Source organism: Dendropsophus ebraccatus, chromosome 3, assembly GCF_027789765.1.
Source record: "Dendropsophus ebraccatus isolate aDenEbr1 chromosome 3, aDenEbr1.pat, whole genome shotgun sequence".
Classification (NCBI taxonomy): domain Eukaryota; kingdom Metazoa; phylum Chordata; class Amphibia; order Anura; family Hylidae; genus Dendropsophus; species Dendropsophus ebraccatus.
Window position 1 is genome coordinate 89,972,599 of NC_091456.1, and position 22,260 is coordinate 89,994,858.

Genomic DNA, 22,260 nt, shown 5'->3' on the forward strand with positions numbered 1-22,260 from the left:
CTGAGTTTGGCCAATCCAGTAACTTTACTTCATTGTCATTGATATATTTCTTCACCAATCTCAACAATTTCTTTGGGTCGTTGTCTTCCTGGAACACTATGTTGTGCATTTCATACCAGAAGTTCTTGAGTGTGAGTGTATGTATAAGTAATTCATCTTGTAGGATACAAACATATAGATCAGCATTGAGACCACTATCGAACCTGGCCAAATATTCAATGCCTTTGGCTGTGAGACAACCCCATATTATTAGGCTTCCTCCACCACACTCAACAGTGCATTAAATTTCTCGATCTGTTAACTCCCTTTTTCCTTGATTCTTCCAAATCAATTTGCACCATGACAGCCCAATCTATTAAATTTTGTCTTATTGCTCCAAATCATCTCTTTCCAATATTCTACTATCCACTTTTCATACTTTTTGCAAACCCCAGCTGAAGCTTCTTATAATAATCCTTTGCATATAGAAAAAAGAAGTTGCACTCACCCGAGAAGTCTTCATAAACTCTTGTCTTTATTTATAGCAAGCGGACATAGTGCGGACAAAAATAAAGAGCAGACGCCCTGTGAATGGAGTGAACCACTCCATTCACAGGGCGTCTGCTCTTTATTTTTGTCCGCACTATGTCCGCTTGCTATAAATAAAGACAAGAGTTTATGAAGACTTCTCGGGTGAGTGCAACTTCTTTTTTCTATATGCAAAGGATTTATGATGGACTTTTATCTCAGTTAGCACCCCCGTGTCTTGGCTAATGGGAGCCGATTCCCACTGAGTGATTCTGCACGTGTATTCTCTACCTGTAGTGCCGCCCGAATCTCTCTGTTGTATCATGCTTCTTATAATAATATTGAAGTCAAGGCTTTTTCACCTTTTTTTGGGCCACCATTCCAGACTTTTGCAATGCATGTTGCACTGTGCTTGCAGTAATCTCGCTATTACAAAGCATATGAGCCACCTCCACTGCCCTGTTTGTTGCATCAGAACTGTGATGAGCTGACTTGTTAACAATATTTTGTCTGGGCGTCCACCTCTTGGCTTTTGAATAGATGGACAGACTTAAAGTGGTACTCCGGCGCTGATATATATTAAAAAAATCAATCAATCATAAAGATAGTTTTTACACTTACCATCTCTCCTGAGTCTGTCTCCATTTGAATTTCCCGCTGTTTGTAGGTCCCTGAAGCTCCAGTTAGTTCTTCACTTTTTCTTTGCTTCCTGGTTTGAGGTTTCCCATCAAGCACTTTGCCTCCTGTGATGTCTAACTGACTCTGTAAAACTGTTAGATGGCTTACATCTTGTTCAGACAATCAGAGCTGAGCAACCTGAGTCATCTGACAAAGGGAGGCTGGCTTAACAGGGCTTAGACCGCCTCCCTCTTGATGATGTCATTGTCACAAAATGGCTGTCACAGAACAGCCTGGGGTCAACAGTCATTAGGTAAGAATAAGTTTACTTCACTTCCTGGTGCGGGATTGAGGGGGAAAAAATGGGGAAGGGGGGCAGATAGGTGATTGAAGCATATTACAGAGTTATATAACTTTGTAATGTGTTTCAATTACTGGGAAAAAGCTTTTCACTGGAGTACCCCTTTAATTTTGTATTTTCTAACTGTCATGCTGCCATGGCACTCACATGGTGCAGTTTGGCAATTTTCTTGTGCGAGAGACCGCTATCGATAAGCTATATGATGCTGTTTCTCTTAACTTGAGAAATCGTCTTCACAGCTGCTCTTTAATTCCCACTGACTTTTCACTTGGGAATGACGCTAATAATACACTGCGTTATTAAAGAACGTGAGAACAAGTTGCAATCTGTAGCATACAAGAAGAAAAAGATTGTTCCACCACCAGGAGCAAACAGTGACAATGCAGTTACAGGACAATAATCTGCATAACTAAGCATATGCTAAGTAGTTGCAAGTCAATTTAATGTATGAGATAACCACTATGATTGTCTATAAAATGATGGTAGTCTCATGTTCAAAGCTGTAGTGAATGGTGAGATATGGAGCCTGAAAGTCAAATGTTAAAAACACTGAGTAGAGAGAAGGTGTGGGCAGCGACACAAGACACATACTATCTAACCAAAAAATCAGTATTATTACAATTCTATGGGGAGAAAAAAAAGACAAGACAGCACATCCATAAATGTATGACTGACCATCTGCTTCTCAGCACTATACACTACTAACATTAGCAGTTAGTTACAATTTGATAAAAGTGCATAAGCTGACACACAGCTTCATAGTTCCTGATTTGTGGGGGCTTTCCACCACTGCAACAACAGCGCCACAGGAGGGAGCGGCCCAACTGTCTAGGAACCCCATTACTGCCAGACATGGCTCCCCTGGGTTCTGGGCCACACTACCTGCAGACACAGTGCCGCTACAGCAATGGTCGCCAATAGAATAACACCACACAAGGAAAAGCAGAAAGAAAAAAGACACCTTACCCTGTGCTATCAGTCACAAGACTGAGGGAAGCCAGGCTCTGACCCGATGTACACTTACTAATTAACACCACCAAAGCAAAAGGAGAGGGGACAGAATATACAAAACAATTCTATGGGGAGCCACCTGGGTGGAATGTATTATTAGAATGGCAAAGATAAAGCATTTTTTAGAAAATAAAATTATATGACAATTTGCAGGATGCCAAACCACTTTTAAAGAAACAGGTCCTGAGATGAGCACAACCACATATAATCCAAAATACTTTGTAATAGTATGAGATTGCGCGCCTCTGCTCTTTGCGACCCTCCACTCAAAGAATTGACATGTCACGCACGCCCTCCCATAGATGAACTGTCTTACACTGAGGGAGGCAGGATCCCACGGCAGGAGAGCTCCACTGCGGAATTCCGCTGAATTTGCTCAGTGTAAACTGGCCCTCATTTTATGAAAATTCCATCCCACCTGTTAATACTTTGACTTTGCATTAGCTTTGGCTCTCCAGGCATGATATGAATTGTACTTTTTTTAAAAGCTGGAGGGTTACAGGTTCCCTTTTCCTTTCCAATCGTTCATTCACTCCTGTGAGCAGTAGTATTTCTTGACAATATTGCATTATTCAAATATACTGTAACTGTAAGGAGACAACAAGGTAAAAAAGACAGTTTACCATCATTATAGATAATATATTGTTTGGTATAGCTATACTTTTATAACATTTGGAATGTGAAACACAGACCAAATACATTCACTCACCCTATTGACATAATGCTCGTGAGCTGTACCTCAACACTGCATGTAGACAGGGGCGTTTGGGTTGTCAACCATGGTTTCCAGATGTGATAGAAACGTGCAAGGCTACCTCAAGCAGAATAAGTGACATTATACTTTTCCAGATCCACTATCTTTATCCAGTAAGACAAAGGGGGATCCTTAGGGTGTATCCAATTGAGTCATATGGCTTTGCAGGCATAGTATTAAAGCAGCCTGTATAGCATACAACTATACTCAGTGCGGAACAAGTCATCAGCCAAACCTAGTAAACTATTTTTGGGAGCACACACTCCAGGGAGCTTTAACTCAGTGTTTAGAAGGGGATGTACCATAGACCAGTAGTCTTGAATAATTGGGCACGACCAGATCATATGTATCCATACCCCATTCTCTTCCACAGGAGAGTATGCCCATCTTACCCAACTTATCTGGTGTAAGGTACATTCTGTGAAGTCATATGGCTTGGATCAATTGGTCTCTGGCACAAAGTACTGTTGTTGTTTTTTTTCACCCAGTGGTTTGTCAATTCTTTGACTTTCTGGTGATTTTCAAGAGCGGGAATATCAGCTTGCCACTTGGCAACTGATCTGTTAATCAGGGGATCTTGCATATCATCATGGCTTTGATAGAAGCCTTCAGCCCATCTGCATTGTTGGGTTTGGTGTCTCTCATCTTCCTCTTGACAATACCCCATAAATTCTCTATGGGGTTAAGGTCAGGCAAGTTTGCTGGCCAATCAAGCACAGTGATACTGTGGTTATTAATCCAGGTATTGGTACTTTTGGCAGTGTGGACAGGTGACAAGTCCTGCTGGAAAAAGTATAATTCCATCTCCAAAAAGCTTGTGGACGAAGGGAAGCATGAAATTCTCTAATATTTTCGAGTAGACAGCTGGACATCTTTTAAGTCAGCAGTCTTCCCCAGGATTGTCACCTCCTGAACTAGTGAAAGGGCCTTTTTAAATGCTTAGGAAGCCTTTGCAGTTGTTTTGGGATAATTATTCGAATTTTCTGAGATAAATAATTGTGGGCTTTCCTTGGCTGTAAGCCATACTCATCAACTTTTACAGAAATAAACACTAGAAAAAGTTTCCTCTGTTTGTAATGACTCTATATAATATATTTTTGATGATATTCTAATTTATTGAGATGAACTTGTAACCTATACATATGGAAAAAGGTAACCCCATGTTCTCAGTTAATCTGGACCAAACAGAGAACAGGATGCCGACATAAGCTATGTTCACACAATGTTTTTTCAGCTCCTGTCTAAAATGACGGACATTATTTAGTGGTCTGGCCGCCCTTCAGTGCTATGACAGCTATTGGTACATTTTTCTAGGCAAAAAACATAACTTTTATTTATATGTAAATGAGGCCATTCATTGCACCGGGGATGGTACTTTGCTCCTTGGTGCACCGATCCACCTACCCGCTGTCTTCTACTGATGAATATTCATCTGGCTTCCTGCAGTGACATCAATATCAGCCAGAGCGTTGGATGACTATTCATCAGTAGGAGCCAGCGGGCGGGTGGGCTACAGGACTGCTCCCACTATATCAAACACTTTCATTTATATATTAATAAAAGTTACAATTTAACCATAATGGTAAAGTACATGGATAAAACAAAGGTACTCTTGGCTTTCTGTTCACTGCCTTCGTAAAATCTGTCAACAGGTTAGGATCATCTTTAATTCTTTAATTCCCTTTAAATTAGCAGAAACCCTAGAGACTCCATTCTAGCCATTGAAATAAATGACACCCACTACTGTATAGCACAATAAATGTCGGAATCCCGTTCTCAGGAGGATGCCACCAGATGTGACAAACAACATAACCTGGTGTGATACCACCTTCCAGTAGCTATTGATTCTTCTTGCATTGTACTGTAGCTGTATCTCCATAGTTAACATCAAGTACTGCTGAGAAAAAGCTGTAGGTTAGGGCCTCTATTTTTCAGGAGGAAAGCAAAGGAACGTTATTATGCAAAGTTAAGATAAAGATGCTCTACAATTGTGGTAAGGGTATGTGCACACTGATGTAGGGGGCCTGTGCACACTGAGTAAAAGAGGCGGAATTTATGGGTGGGCTCCACGGGACATGTTCATTCTTTGAGTGGAGAGTGGAGAGGCGCACAAGAAATTCCATTAAAGCAATAGGACAGGCAGAAGTTCAAGCGGAATCCACCATGCGTACTCCGCTCATAAATTCCACCTCTGTTGCTGATTGTGCAAGGGCCCAAATAGGTTAGCAAATTAAAGCAGAATCCGCGCTTTCTGCGGATTCCGCTTGAAATTCCACCCATAAAATATGAACAGAGCAATGTTTTATTGTGTTCAATAGGATGGGTTGTTCACACTGCTAAATTTTTGAGCAGAATTTTCTTCTGTGGATCTGTTCTCCGCAGTGGATTCCGCTAGAGAAATCCTATGGAAGGCAATGGGACTTTAATTCTGCCTGTTTTCTGCTTGAATTCTGCTTTAATTCCACTTTAATTCTGCTCAAATTCTTTTCTCTTTAAGGTTACGTGCACACTATGGAATGCTGACGGAAAATCCGTCGAGGATTCCGCAGCTCGCACTCGCTCGTGAACTCTGGGAGCCGCCCGCCTCTGCAGAGGGGCTGCCAAGGTGATCGCTAGATTATCTGGGCAGCCCATAGAGGATAGCAGTGTCTTTCAACATGTTGAAAGACAAACTACAGCAACGATCAGCCTACATTGTTCATGTCGGCTAATTGTTGCCTTCTATTACACAAGACGATTATCGTCCGTAACGGCGGATATGAGCCAAATACGGACGATAGTTGTTTCGTGTAATAGGGCCTTTAGATAGACTCTGTTAGCAGATCAATAATCTCACTGATCTATACAAAGCTATAGCAATACTATATAATTGCATAGATCAGAATTAGCAGTTTATTGATCAACCCGGGAGCAAAGTGTAAAAAAAAAATTATAAAGAGTTTTTAAATGTGAAAAAAATTCTAATCACCCCCCTTTTCCCATTTTTTAAAAAACAAAAATATATTAAGTATCATCGCATTTGGAATTATTGCATTCCCGATCTCACCAATATACATTTATTACGGGAAATTCACATAAAGTGCTTTTTCCCTGCACTTACTACTGCATCAAGGCTTTACTTCCTGGATAAAATGGTGATGTCACCACCCGACTCCCAGAGCTGTGCGGGCTGTGGCAGCTGGATAGGATGATGGCAGAGGGATGCTCAGTGTCTCTCCAGTGCCCTGTGTCCCTCAGTGTCCCTCTGCCATCATCCTCTCCAGCAGCCAAAGCCCGCACAGCTCTGGGAGTCGGGTCGTGACATCACCATTTTATCTGGGAAGTGAAGCCTTGATGCAGTAGTAAGTGCAGGGAAAAGGCACTTTATAAGCATTTCGCGTAATAAGTGTAATTCGGTGAGATTGCGAATGCAATAATTCCAAACGCGATGATACTCAATATGTTTTTTTTTTTTCTTTATGAAAAATGGCAAAAGGGGGGAGATTAGAACTTTTATTATGGGAGGTGTTTTTTTTTTTTTTTTACTTTTAAGAACTGACTGACAGGGTTTTCTGCGGCCACTATTCAATGAATAGTGGCCGCAGAAAACTGACATTTCAGTTTCTTGCGGCGCTGCTAGGGATCCCGGTCGGAGTGTATACTGTCGGGGAGATTTATCAAACATGGTGTAAAGTGAAACTGGCTCAGTTGCCCCTAGCATCCAATCAGATTCCACCTTTCATTTTCCAAAGAGTCTGTGAGGAATGAAAGGTGGAATCTGACTGGTTGCTAGGGGCAACTGATCCAGTTTCACTTTACACCATGTTTGATAAATCTACCCCTTTGTGTATACACTCCGGACAGGATTCCCTCAGCCTTTAGCACAACGTAAGTTCTGTACTAATTAAGACCGTTGCAACAACGGCCTTGATTAATGCAGAACTTGTGTTGTGTGAACATGGCCTTATTCTGTAAACAGGGTGGTCTGATATGAGGTCAAACAACTGGTCTGGTTCCTGTATTTCTTTAGGGAGTTTGGCTTTATTTAGCAACTCTCGAGTCTGAAATTTATGTTGATCTGGTTTGGATAGATATTATTTACTCACTGACTGGTACTGTTCTGCTCCTAATCTACCTAGTATATAGTATTTTATTCATGGCTATCCAGGAAATCTACAGTTTTGTATAATATTGCATAACTATATATGTTTGTGTATAAGTAGAGAATATAAGCAGTTTCCTAATTTACCCACTGATTTAATCCGATTACGTAAGTGTTATATACCAAGCTACTAGAATTGTTGGCAAGGCTGAACATAATGTTAGGTCCAGTGCATTCTGTGGAATAGTTTAAGAATGCTTGTGTAATGAGAATGATGTTTTCAAGGTCTCAGTAGACATGCTACTATGCAAAGCTCTGGCTGTCTACTGACATCTGCTGGATCTTTTGAAATATGAAAAAAAAACAAAAACTGAAAAACCTGGAACCTAAACTGAGAAAAGTATTGGCAATTTGCCACAGTCTCCTGTAACTATTTAATTTTGTAATTAGTGACAGCCACATGCTAAAAAAGAGTAACCTGCTCAAAACTGCTGACAAGTGGGCAGCGGAATAGCACAGCTCCTCCTGGTAATTAGCATGCTTCCCCGACTTCCAGGGCAAATATCTTTGTTAAAACAGATTATCGTATAATAAGAAAAATGCACATACAGCAATCATTTTTACTAAGAAACTATTTTAATGTATCTCCTCTTATCAAAGAATACAAATGGCTTTTTTTATAGCTGAAGTTTACTTTTGGCTTTGATAAGAAAAGACAGCATAACACATTTTTTGGAGTACATGTATGAAAAAAATATATATAAATCCCCTTATCAAAATGCGCATATGTCACATGATTCAACTTGAGATACATGGATATGTTTTAAATGTGGAGTCTGCATAAAAAGGTAAAATCGTGCTCTACATGCCACAACTCAGTGTTAGAAAAAAAAAAATTAAAATTTTTTGCAGGACGGAGAACAGGGCCAGACTGGCCACCAAGTACAGTGATACCTCAAAAATAAGACAGTGCCTTATATTAGGGATGGTCCGAACCTGCCAAGGTTTGGGTTCGTACGAACCCGGACACTCGGCAATGATTCCCACTGTCTTCCCCCTCTGTGAAGAGGGTGGATAAAGCGGGAAGACCGCCTGGAAAACTGGGACACAGCCTATGGCTGTGGCTGTATCCCGGTTTTCCAGGCGGTCCTCCCGCTGTATCCACCCTCTGCACGAATGTTTAAGACAGCGGGAATCATTGCTGAGAGTCCGGGTTCGTACGAACCCGAACCTCGGCAGGTTCGGACCATACCTACCTTATATTTTTTTCCCCTCAAAAACAGGCACTATGTCTTTTTTTTAGGGGATGTCTTATTTCCCAAGGGGATACCTTGGAAAATAAAAAGATGTTAAGGCCCTATCTACTTGACAGCAAAAATTTGCCTGAATATTATCTGCTAATACGGATATTGTATGACTTTTTTTGTTCTATCTGCCAATGCACATACTTGCACAGTCCATGCATTTACTCGAAGCCCAGACCTTAAACAAAATAGCATATATTACACAGTTCTTATTATGGCTCCTATACTTTCTATTGTGTGCATGGTCAAAGTCTGTGGCCAGCATGTGGATGACATTAGTTGGGCTATTCATACCCATGGATCAATAGTTTTGCTAGCTGCAAAAACTATGCAATTGTGTGAAAGAAACGTATTCACTCCTCTACTCACTTGTGGTCAAATGCTGCTGCCGCACTGGACTGCCTGTAATATGTGGTGACATTACTGTACACTTTGCACAGGCCACTGCAGCAATTCAAAGCACTAAGCTGTCCTGTGTAAGAGGTTGTGATGGCTGATTACACCAGAGAAATTTCCAATTAGACAAACTGGACACGACAGAGACAGACTATGGCAGCAGAAAATGAGCAATATCAATACAACCAGCATGAGACAGAAAAGATAATGCATAAATAACCCATGATAGACATTCAAACCAAACAAAATCAGTCAAAAACAACATAAACAAACTGAGGTAGACTGGACAAGACAGAGACCCCAAAACTCATAGCAGCAAATACTTAACCCTTAGAGGACCAAGCCAATTTAAATTTTTGCGTTTTCGTTTTTCCCTCCTTGTGCTTAAAAGGCCATAGCACTCACATTTTTTCACCTAGAAACTCAAATGAGCCCTTATTTTTTGCGTCACTAATTGTACTTTGCAATGACAGGCTGAATTTTTTCATAAAGTACACTGCGAAACCAGAAAAAAATTCAATGTGTGGTGAAATAAAAAAAAAAACAACAACGCATTTCTTTTATTTGGAGGGTATTTTTTTACGACATTTGCCCTGGGATAAAACTGACTTGGTATATATGTTCCTCAAGTCGTTACGATTACAACGATATGTAACATGTTAAACTTTTATTTTATGTTATGGCGTTTAAAAAATGTAAACCATTGTTAACAAATATATGTTCCTTAAAATCGCTCCATTACCATGCATAACACTTTTATCCTTTAGTCTATGGGGCTGTGTCAGGTGTCATTTCTTGTGCCATGATGTGTTCTTTCTATCGGCGCCTTGATTGCACATATGCGACTTTTTGATTGCTTTTTATTACAATTTTTCTGGATTTGATGCGACCAAAAATGCGCAATTTGGCACTTTGGAATTTTTTTGCGCTTGCGCCGTTTACCGTGCAAGATCAGGAATGTGATTAATTAATAGTTCAGGCGATTACGCACGTGGCGATACCAAACATGTTTGTTTATTTATTTTTATTTATAACATGGGGAAAGGGGGGTGATTCACACTTTTATTAGGGGAGGGGGCTTTTTATTATTAATGCCACTTTTTGTTTTACTTTTACACATATACTAGAAGCCACCCTGGGGGACTTCTAGTATAAGTACTCTGATCTCTCATTACGATCTATGCTGCATAGTAATACAGCATAGATCGATGAGATAGGCACTCGATCGCTTCCGGCTACAACTGAATGCCGAGCCGGGATCAGCGCCACTACGACGCAGACCCCGGCCAGGTGAAGACACAGAGATCGATCTCCGCCACTAGACACCAGGGAACGGCTGCATCCGATTACCTTATTAGCGGGCACGGTACGACCGTATAGCCGTGGTCCCGGGCTACATGCGGCACCCGGGACCGCAGCGGTTCAGAGCACGGCCGCTGAACGGCCCTGCTCTGAACACCTGTGTGCGGCCCTGGACGTACAGGTATGTCCAGGGTCGCCTGAGGGTTAAATAGTCACTCTCCAGCCGATTTTAAGAAACTTTGTATGTGGGTTTTTTAGGCAAATATGCCATTATCTGCATTTAAAAAGCCTTTTCCCAGGTCTCCCCTCCTCTCCTTTGTCATCCAATGCTCAGAATCAGGAAATCTCGATCCTGTCTGTGCTATGGAGGGAGATTAGTCGGCAGCAGAGAGCAGAGAACAAAGGATTTGACACCACAGGGAGCCACTGAAAACCCCTATTCAGAGGTCAGAGAGGTCAGTGCTGATGTCAGAGGAGAAAGCCTGGTGATGTAGCTGTAAATTAACAATTTGTTGTCCTGTTTTGGTGCCTCATCTCGCCCCTCTCCAAAGAGAACAATGAAGACCGGGGGGGAGAGAGCTTCAAACTCTCAAAAGTTTCTTAAAATCGCCTGTACTATTGATTTCTGCAAAATAAAATTTTATGACAGTGACACTTTAAGGAAGCAATATTTTCAGCCCTTAAAAAACCAACAAACTGATCTAGTATACAGACTGAGAAATCATCACACTCAGGCACAACAAAAACTCAGCAGTGGGGGCGTGGCTTGCCTATGGCAGAGTGAGCAGCACGGCTGAAGAGCTCCTGGGCCCACATAGTTCCCTACCCGCCCAAACCCCGTCATAGAGGCACTAATCTTTCCTGAAGGTATGGGAAAGAGCAGAGGAAAGAATCTGGCTCCTTCTGACCCTGAAACGCCCGGCATACAGCACTTTTTCCCCGCTTCGCAGCGCCCGAGAACTGCTAACATGGGATCCAAGATGGCGACGCGGACCTCGCGGGCGGCCTCACCACACGCCTCAGACAGCCAGCGGTCAGTCTCTCCAGGGCAGCGCCGAGATCCCTCTCCTGACTCGGACGATAAGAAGTGGAGCCTGAGGGACTTGAGAAGATACATTAAATCTCTCCCCACAAAGCAAGATTTTGAGCAATGTGTTAACCGTATAGAAGCCACATACAAAAAGGAACTGCGTACTTTAAAGCATGATATTGGGGCACGTTTTGACGATGTGGACAAGGTACAGGAAGACCTTAGATCCCAATTGACTGCCCACCGCACCGTTATTCAATACCAGTCGGTTAAAATAGAGGAAATTTTAGTGAAGCAAGAAGATGCGGAAAACCGCAACCGCAGAAACAACGTACGGATACGTGTTTTGCCCGAGTCAGTGACTGATTTTAATGCTGCTGCACAATCTATATTCGCCATGCTGCTGGCCACAGATGGGTCTGATATGATAGAGCTAGACAGAATCCACCGGGCTCTAGGGCCGAAACCACCTCCCAATGGGCGACCGCGGGATGTTATATGCCAGGTTCACTTTTACAAAATCAAAGACGCCATTATGTTGGCTGCAAGGGAGAAAGGCGCCATAGAGCATGATGGCATACCTATAACATCATTGCCAGACTTGTCTGCCCGCACACTGCAATTGAGGAGAGCGCTGCGACCCCTGGTGGACGTGCTAAGATCTAACGGCATTGCTTACAGATGGGGCTTCCCCTTTAACCTACGGGCCCAAAAAGATGGCGTATCTGGAACTTTCCGACAACTTGGTGATCTTCCCACGTTCCTGAGTACTTTCGGCTTACCAGTGGTCCAACTTCCTGATTGGCCTACCCCACCGTTGTTGCTAGGAGAGCCAGGCGCGACATCCTCGGATTGGACACCAGTCAAGAGGAGAAGACGCCGTGGTAGCCATGATGGTTCTGCACCGGAGGAATCAGGACTGGGTTAAAAGCTGTGGCCGTAACATTTTCACTATACCCACGCCTCATTATGTGGCGCTTTAACCTTTTATTTTGGCCTTAATCCGTGCTGATTGTGGGAAACTATTTTCTTTCCACTCTACTGTTTTTTGATATGTGCTAGTCTAAACATTTCATTTTTCCTCTATATCTTCCTAGAGAAATACCTTCTTTATTTAGTTTATCTCTCTTTGTGCCTTGATATGTTTGCATACTCTTAGAGTGTTCTTGTGTTTTCAGTGGGGGTTGGGAGGGTGGGGGGGTGGGTGGGAGGGAGTTGCCGTGGGGTTTATCTGTTTGGGTTTCCACGCCTCTGAAGGCTATTCTCACCTTCTGGTGAGTGTATTGTGACTGCACTGTTACCATTGATGGTGCATCTAGCCATACTTGTCCTTGCTGCTCTACTAAGAGTAGTTTGGCTTATTCTGTTCATCTTGTCCCCGGTCCTTCAACATCATATGTATTTGCTTTTTCCTTTATCTTTCCTCGTCCTCTTTTCTATCCTTCTTGTCCTGTCCCCCATGTGGCTCCTTGTTCGTGGTCCCTACATGTTTGTCTGTCTGTGTTCTGCCTGCGATTGCCCGACGCATTTCTTTGACCTATGATGGGTGTATTCAGTTTTTGTTCCTTCAATGTGAAGGGACTGAATATCCCCGAGAGACGTAGGCAGATTTCTTACTCTCTTCATAAAAAGAGAGTTATGGTTGTGTTCTTGCAGGAAACCCACTTTAAAGTGGACCAAATTCCTGAGTGTGAATCGTATTATTATCCAACCTGGTATCATGCCCCAAACCCGGAGGGCAAATCTAAAGGGGTTTCTGTTGCTTTCCACAGATCATTTACTCCTGATGTCCTTACTTCTCTTGTAGATCCCGCTGGCAGATTTCTCTTCCTCAGGGTGTCCTGGCAGGACCGCCATTATGTACTGGCAAGTGTCTACTTTCCTAATCAGGGACAGGTGACTTTTGCCAGACGTTGTCTGACCTGCTTGGCACAGTTTGCGGAATCTCTTCCTATAATAATGGGCGGAGATTTTAACTTAGTGCTCGATCCCAAAATGGATTCTTCGTCTGGTAAGTCCGCTCTCTCCCACCTGGCAACACGTAAGATTCAGACCCTCCTTCATAAACTGCGGTTAGTAGATATGTGGCGCGCCTTACATCCAAAAGATAAAGATTATAGTTTCTATTCCCCGGTGCACTCCACGTATAGTAGGATTGACTTACTTTTTCTTTCTCAATCCCTTCTAGATTATTCCCCCACAGCCACCATAGAGGGAATATTGTGGTCAGATCATTCCCATGTGGGATAAGGAGATCATTCACTTGGAGACTTAATGAAATCCTCCTGTCAGATGTCCTGTGTCTGGCTGACCTAAAAAAAGCTATTTCAGACTTTAAGGACACTCATGCCACAGATGACACCCCAGCCCCGGTAAAATGGGAGGCCCTCAAGGCGGTGTTGCGGGGGATTATTATCTCACATGGATAGCGCCTTAAGAAGGAATGGGGGGAAGGTATCCGTAAGCTCCTAGAGAAGATAGCAGACTTGGAGTTAAGACATAAACGCTCTTTGTCTCCACGAACATATACAGACCTGGCCGTGCAGAGAGCCAAACTGCTCCAAATTTTAGATAAAAAATCAGCATGCTTTAGATCTAAACTTCAGGCCCGTTACTATATGTTCGGAGACAAAAGTGGTCGATTACTCTCAAGGGCTCTTCACCCTAGGCTGTGTATTCCCCACGTTCCTTTTTTGCGCGATCGACAGGGTAATAAGAAGCATGCCATGAAAGATATCCTGGGCATGTTTCGGGATTATTATGCCACCCTATATTCCATACAAAGCAAGTTTGCCACGTTATCTAAATCAGCCCTGCAGGCCAAGATCCAAACATACCTGGAATGACACCCGATACCTACACTCCCCCCTGACATTAGGGAAACAATGGAGAAAGATATCTCAGCTGTGGAGCTTGCTGAAGTTATCAAAGCCTCTAAATATGGGAAAAGCCCGGGCCCGGATGGGTATTCGGCTGGGTTCTATAAGATCCTTGGGGATTTGTTTTCTCCCGTGCTTCTCTCTGCCTTTAATGATGTGCTAAATGGAGGTGAATTTCCCCCTTCAGCCCTTTTGGCACATATAACAGTCCTCCCTAAACCTGGGAAACCTCCAGATGTGTGTAGCAATTTCAGGCCCATTTCCTTGATTAACCTTGACGTTAAAATATATTCAAAAATTTTGGCCCAAAGACTAAGCCCTTTTATGCATTTACTTATCTCTAATGACCAGGTAGGATTTGTGAGGCAGAGGGAGGCACGGGACAATACGATCCGTGCACTTACTATAGTGGAGAGGGCTAGACATGCTGGTATTCCCCTGTGCATCCTGTCCCTCGATGCTGAGAAAGCTTTTGACAGGGTGCACTGGGGATTCCTAGAGTCTGCCTTGAGGTTTGTGGGCTTGGGCCCTGTTATGCAGAAGGGGGTCATGGCCCTATACTCCAGGCCATTCGCCCAAGTTAAGGTAAATGGGTCCCTTTCCTCTCCTTTCCCGATACTAAATGGGACACGGCAGGGATGCCCCCTATCCCCTCTCCTCTATATCCTGGCAATGGAATTTTTTGCAGTCGCCATTCGAGACAATGATAACATACGAGGACCAATGGTGGGAGGGAGGGAGCATAAACTGGCCATGTTTGCGGACGATGTCTTATTGTTTGTCTCACAACCGTTAGTTAGTATCCCTAACATTCTAGCTGAAATAGGATCATATGGCGCTGTTAGTAATTTTAAAATAAACACAACTAAATCTGAATTTCTTAATATATCTCTTCCTGACTCTGCCGTGTCCCATTTACGTACTGCTTTCTCCTTTAAGTGGCAACTGAGCTCCTTAAAATATCTAGGTATTCATATAACCCAAGACCCGACCTCCCTTTTTTCCACTAATTTTCTACCCTTACTCCGTGATATAGAACGGGACCTGGGTAAATGGCGCCAAGTGAACCTCTCGTGGTTTGGAAGAATTGCAGCTGTAAAGATGGATATACTTCCACGGGTGCTGTACTTTTTCCAAACTCTACCCATGGTTCCGATAGGCTCCTTTCTGAAGAGACTTAGGACCATTGCTTTGAGGTTTATCTGGGGACACAAAAAAGCCAGGCTGCCCTATAGGCTACTTGCAAGGCCTAAATTGAAGGGGGGGACAGGCGCCCCTGACTTCAAAATATACCACCAGGCAGTATTGGGCACATGCCTATTAGATTTATTCCACAATACAACCTCTAAGCAATGGGTCTCATTACTGAATAATCTTTCCATAGGCCCGCCCCTAACCTTATTGTGGTGTGCACAGGGACATAGACCTTCACTGGGTAACTCTCCAGCTCTAGTCAAAACCCTGGTAGGGTTTAGTGATAGATTTGCACTAATACATAAGCTTTTCCTTAGACCGGGCCCTCTAACCCCCGTCGTAGGCACAGGGATTCTGACTCCTGAGTTAACTACTAGATTTCTGCGCCTGGCAGTGAATGCTAATAATCTCCACTTGAGGCATGTATGCATGACTGAGGGCATTCGCCTGTTTGCAGAATTTATAGAAACGGGCATTCTGCAACCCTCTGAATGGTTACTATATGAACAACTACGCAGTCTTTTTCTTACCCTTAAAGACAGCTGGGGCTTGATTCATACCCTAACTGATTTTGAACAGCTATGCATAGCTACTGAAGTCCCTGAACACACCATCTCTTTACTGTATAACATGTTTCTGAGTCTTAAGGACCACACATATACACTCCCATATGTTGCCAGGTGGGAGACAGCCTTAGGAAGAGTTTTGCGGGAAGAAGACTGGACTTCTGTCTTCCAACTCGTCCATAAATCATCCTTATCCAGCTACGCCCAAGAGAAGAATTATAAAATTTTTTCCCATTGGTATTATTATCCGGAGAGATTACACAAAATGTTCCCCGCAGTCGACCCTTGTTGTTGGCGGTGTGCAGGTGAAAGGGGTAATATGGAACATATATGGTGGTCCTGCCAGGCAATAAGGCCCTTCTGGCAACTAGTCTTTGCCTTATATGATAAAATCTGCTCGGTTTCTACCTGACCCTCCATGGAGTTAGCTCTTCTGTCTCTACGAGAGGGTTCCCTGCAAAAATTCAAAATAGGTTTACTGCGACATTTTCTGCATGCCGCTCGGCAGGCCATTCCTCGCAAATGGAAATCCACAGTGCCTCCCTCTCTTGGGGATTTTCTAGATTGCCTACTTTCTATTAGGCGCATGGAAGAGTTGTCGGCGTCTGATGACCGAGATAGGTCATTGTTTACCAAAATTTGGTTCTCCTGGGACTCCTTTAGTGATTCTGGAGACTTGGCTTTATGGATCTCTCATCATATTAGTCAGAGAAAACTAATTACTATTTTTTTTTCACTCTTTTATTATATCTTTTCCTTTTTGCTGTGGTGTATTGCAGGTAGAACACAGTTCACCCCTTGTCTTGTTCCCTCTCCCCATTCATGTGCCCTTATGTAGTCTCGTCTCTTTCTGTTACCCCTCCCCACCCTGGGTTTTCCCCACCCAGATTCACACTTGTCCTGTCTTCTCTTTCTCTCACTTTTTCCTTTTTTTTCGCATCTTTTTTATATTATCTTATTTTATACCTCTTTTGTGTCCTAATCCTCCATGGATCTTTACGGGACCATTTCTTTACCAAACATAGAAAAAGTTTTATCATTTTACCTACATGGCTCTTAAACATTTTCTTATGAGGTTTTGACTTATCGTTTTATGCCAACACATGTATATGTGACTTTCCCTTTTTTATTACGATACGACTGTTCAATATTGACGTGGATGTTTACTCGTTGATGTGACGACCTTGGTGGTCTGATGGAGTTTTGTGTCTTTATTCTCAATAAAAACCTATATTTACCAAAAAAAAAAAACAACTCAGCAGTGACCATTACTAAACTAAACTAAAACTGTTGCCAGCAAGAATAGAAATAAAAGCAGAAGAATTTCAGTCATGCAGATCATACCTATGGTTTCTGGAACATTTTAATTATATTGTAGTGTATGTGCTTTAATAATAAATGCTATGCTATCTATGGAATTCAGACTTGTCACAGTTCACAGGTCACAGTTGACTTTTATGGGAGAAGCTCAGTTTGTTTTCTGGTGGAATGTAATATATTTTTAGATAACCTGCAGAAAACAAAAATGTCATTCAAAATGATGACAGTGTATAGCCCTATAGACTACCATATGCCTTTTCCATATGGAATAATATGGATTTTCTGCTTGTGTGGATAAGCTATGCAGTTTTGTGAAAACATAATCTGGTGAATAAATTGCCTGGTTTGCCGTGTACATTTGAAATAGGTGGTTGAGGGTTAAAAAATACAGTATTAGGAAAAATAAATAAATGAATAAAAAGATTATACTTCACATTACAAGGTACAGTATGCCTAATAGTTTTAATACACTCTAGGGGAGACATTTATGAAAGAGTGTAAATATACACCTGGTGTAAACTGCCCACAGCAACCAATCACAGCTCAGCTTTCAGCTCTGGTAAAATATAAGAGGAGCTGTGATTGGTTGCTGTGGTGCATATTTACACTCTTGCATAAATCTCCCCCTAGGTGTCTATTAGGAGGTTGTTGGTTACCCTTAGTGCTGCAGAACACTTGCATTTTCTAGATCACAACCTTAGATAGGTACTGTAAATGGTAGCTCTACAAACACGTCAGGTTACTTTTACTTTTACAAAGTTGTCACTGTTAAAACTTTAGACCAAGCTATAGCCTTGCCCAAAGTTGCAGTTCCTCACAAACCAAACTCCCTTGGCTCCCCTAGGGCTGATATCTCACCCAGACCACCAAAAGCTGCTCTTTCCCTGAAGGTATTGTCAGCCCAGTACATCAAAACCCGCTAGGATTCTCTCTCTCATTGCCTATGCTAGATGAAAAGTAAGGAACACTGATTTGCAAAACAGTTTGCTATGCTAATAAACTTCTTATCGTTTTTTTTTTTTTTTTGCAGAATCTGACAAGCAGATGCCTGGAGCAGCTTGATCAAAAGAAAAGCTATGTACTTGGCAACATACATCATATTGAGCAAGCTGCCATGGATCTCAAGGTAAATGGCATATCTAAAAAGCAAGAAACACTGCAGATTTATGTTCAATACACAAATGTTGCAAGCTCTGTATTTGCTTAGTGCTAAATTGGTAGATCCGTATTCCAGGGCTCTCAAATATAATCGCTAAAATCCATTGACTGCTCATGACACAATTTCTAATTTGTTGTAATGAATGGTAGCGTCACAGACCTCAGCCCCTTAAGTCAATGAGTTCTTCCCAGACATCTGACAGGATCTGCCTTGAATACAACCACTGCCAACAAATATTAAAATGCAATACTTATGCATGTTTATAGTTTTCTAGTGACAACCAAAATTGTACAAAGACGCGTAGTAAATGATGGCAGCAAATTGTGATAAATAAGAAAAGATGAGGGAGAATAGAAGTGGACAGTATTCAGCAGCATTACAGTATTGAACCTGTTAAGGACAATAAAACATACATGGATATTGGCCTTGCTTTACTATTGACAACTGACAACTACAGGGATTGAGCCAAAATAATGGAGCACTGCAACCACCATAATTTGTGCCAGAGTTGCACCAGAGTGATACATCATTTGAAAAAAGCAATACCAAGCAGGGAGAGCAGCTGTGGGGAAGAAAAACGACACTTAGGCCTTATGCACACGTCCGTAGCCCCACAGCTGCCTACAGGACTACAGTTGTGTGTCCATAGCGGTCCACAACTATCCGCATTCACACAAACCCCTTTATTGAAAATAGTTGATTTGTGCCACAACTACAGGAGGCACAATGGTTTTCCCATTTTTTGCAGCATGGATTAAGGCCACAATACAGATCCGTAACACACACATGTGTGCGTATAGGGCAGTAGAAATGAATGGGTCCGCCAATGCAGACAGAATAAACAGGTGTGTGAAAGGGGCCTAAAAGTAAATCTGGGCCATTGTGTATTCCTCGAGTGTAAAATCTGCACCATGCGAAATGCACAGAACAGATTGGTTGTGTGGCTGAATTTCAGTTGTTCAGCACCAAGGACAGACGACCTTTTTTTTACCACACTGTTCTCTGGTTTTACATATGCAGCATCAGTATAGAGCAGAAAAAGGTGTCAGTGATTGGGATTATTGGGATGTTGGGGATGAGAGTCATAACTTTATAAAGTAACAAATGTCTTTTCTGACCTCATGAACGACATACAGTAGTGCTTGAAAGTTCATGAATCCTTCTGAGTCTTCTATATTTCTGCATAAATTTGAGCTAAAACTACATGAGATAAAAAAAAAAGTCCTAAAAGACCAAATTAAACCCATCGGTCAAAAATATTACACTTGATTATTTATTTATTGAGGAAAATGGAAGGATCTATTACTGTGTATCTGTAAGTGGCAGAAGTATGTGAACCTTTGTTATGACCCCTTTTGCAATAATAAGTGTATCTAAACATTTCTGGTAATTGTTCTTGCACATTAGCTTGCACAAACTTTAGCCCATTCCTCCTTATAAAACAACTTTAGGGGTATTCCAGACAAAGGTAAAAAAAAAACAGGAATGCAGGAAGTGGTGGGAATATAATAATGAAGTGATACTTGTCCTAGTGCCCCCGCAACCATAGCGCCACTGCTCAATGATGTCCAGTATCTCCCGGATTCCTGTGTCATCACAACACCACAGGAACTACCTGCTTAGCCAGTCTGACTGCAGAAGTATTCAGTCACTGACTCGCTGAGGGGAAATTTCTCAGAGTTGCTGTGACATCACAGAACCCGAAAATACAGGAGCATGTGAGAGTGAGTGGTGGCTCTGTGGCTGCAGGGGCACCGAGACAGGTAAGTGTCACTTCAATAATCGCCATTAATAGGCATTATTACCAGCTACATGTCTTCTGCTTATACAGAGAGATGTATGGCCAATAACAATATTTTCCTATCGCTCATAAAATTGAATCAGCTGATGAACGGGGCATTTGCTGACACTTTTATAAAGTCTAATTATTGAGCAAACAAATGTTTCTAGTAGCGCTTGTTTCCGATAATCAGTCCGTGTGAAAGGGCCTTTAGTCAACAGCACATCTTCCTGTGTAAGCGGAGGATGTGTGGCCTACTATGATGTAAGTGAAGAACTACACAAATGATCCAGCAATTGTTCACATGGCCCTGCACTGACAATAATTGAGCTGTGTGAAGGCTCCCTAAACCTAATGCTCGTGTACTAGATTGTATGGCGCTTGTATCAGGCAGCAGTTTGCCCATGTGAAAGGAGCTTTAGACTTTCTATTGTATAGTAATCACTGACAACAGTATTGTAATGTAGTGGCACATGGAACAATGCAACTACAATGTAAGTAGCAATCATGTATAAGTTGGCAGTGGTAAATTTGGTTTGAGGAAAAACCAGTGTGTTGGAGAAATTGCTGTAAAACATATAAAGTATAGCCTTAGAAAATGTGTCTACTCTTTTTCATTGTGTTCATTCTAGTAAATTACTGCAAAAATGTAACAGTAATTATCCAGATGATCTATGAAGAGAAGTTGTTCAGTGCCATATAAAGCAGCATGTGGGTGCCTAACAGCCAATTAAATGCCACCCTGTGTGTCACTGAATACGCTCTCACGTCTCTATGAAGCATTCCTGTCTTAACCTTCGGAATTTTAATTAGCTTATATGTTACACCACAATCTATGGAAGTATAGATGACCGCTTATGAAAGAATTGACTACTCTTTATATGTAAAGGTTCTTTTAAATGCACGTAGGCTCCCGATGAATGGTAGTTGTATATTTCTTAAAGAAGTCTGGCGAAAATTTATGTTAAAAAATTATATTGCCCCCCAAAGAAGTTATACAAATTACCAATATACACTTATAACGAGAAATGCTTCTAAAGTGCTTTTTCCCTGCACTTACTACTGCATCAAGGCTTCACTTCCTGGATAAAATGGTGATGTCACGACCCGACTCCCAGAGCTGTGTAGGCTGTGGCTGCTGGAGAGGATGATGGCGGGGGGACACTAAGGGAAACAGGGCACTGGAGGGACACTGAGCATCCCCCTGCCATCATCCTCTCCAGCAGCCACAGCCCGCACAGCTCTGGGAGTCAGGTTGTGACATCACCATGTTATCCAAGAAGTGAAGCCTTGATATGTACAGGGAAAAAAAGCACTTTATAAGCATTTCCTGTAATAAGTGTATATTGGTAATTAGTATAACTTTTGGGGGGCAATACAATACTTTAATAAAGATTTTCGCCTGACTTCTCCTTTAATAATATTGTAGTTAGTCCTTCTTGTTTGACAGACACCAGCTCTGTTTGGATCACTTATTTAGCACTAACTCATATTAGCGCCAATTTAGTAATGAGTCTGGTACTCAAAAAAGGACCCTTTTACATGGCTCAGTTGCATCGTTGTTGGCAGCACAGGTTCTTAGACACACACGATCCCAGCAATCAGCTGACTGTCTGTTTTTTTTACATGGGGCAATAATCTAGACAGAAACAAAAGGACAGTGCTCCATGGGGAGAATCAGGTAACTCTCACCTGTGCGAGTTGTGCATACAACAGAGGCACAACTCTTGTGTAGGCAGTAACAGACCCCAGCCACTCCTGATATCCACAGGGGATAGAAACAATAGAAAGAAACACTCCCAACACCTCCATATGGGTATAACCTGGCGCAGGTCCAAGGAAGGAAATAGATCGATGAGATAGGAACGTGTTTATCGTGACCCAACGCGTTTCCAAACCTTACTAGATTCTTTTTCAAGAGTCATATAACAATACTGAAGCAAACACTAACATATACTAGAGACAATGTGTGATGTCACCATGTAGGGTGGAGACCAC

General features: G+C 42.2%; 1 protein-coding gene across 1 annotated transcript in view; it reads left to right on the plus strand.

Annotated features, from left to right (window-relative positions):
• The window catches only part of LOC138785827 (tripartite motif-containing protein 14-like), a 48,028-nt gene that overhangs the window by 5,085 nt on the left and 20,683 nt on the right, over positions 1–22,260 (plus strand). Inside the window, exon 2 of the mRNA XM_069962200.1 lies at positions 18,354–18,449. Within this exon, the coding sequence (XP_069818301.1) occupies positions 18,354–18,449 (96 nt within the window). The remainder of the gene's footprint in view (positions 1–18,353; positions 18,450–22,260) is intronic.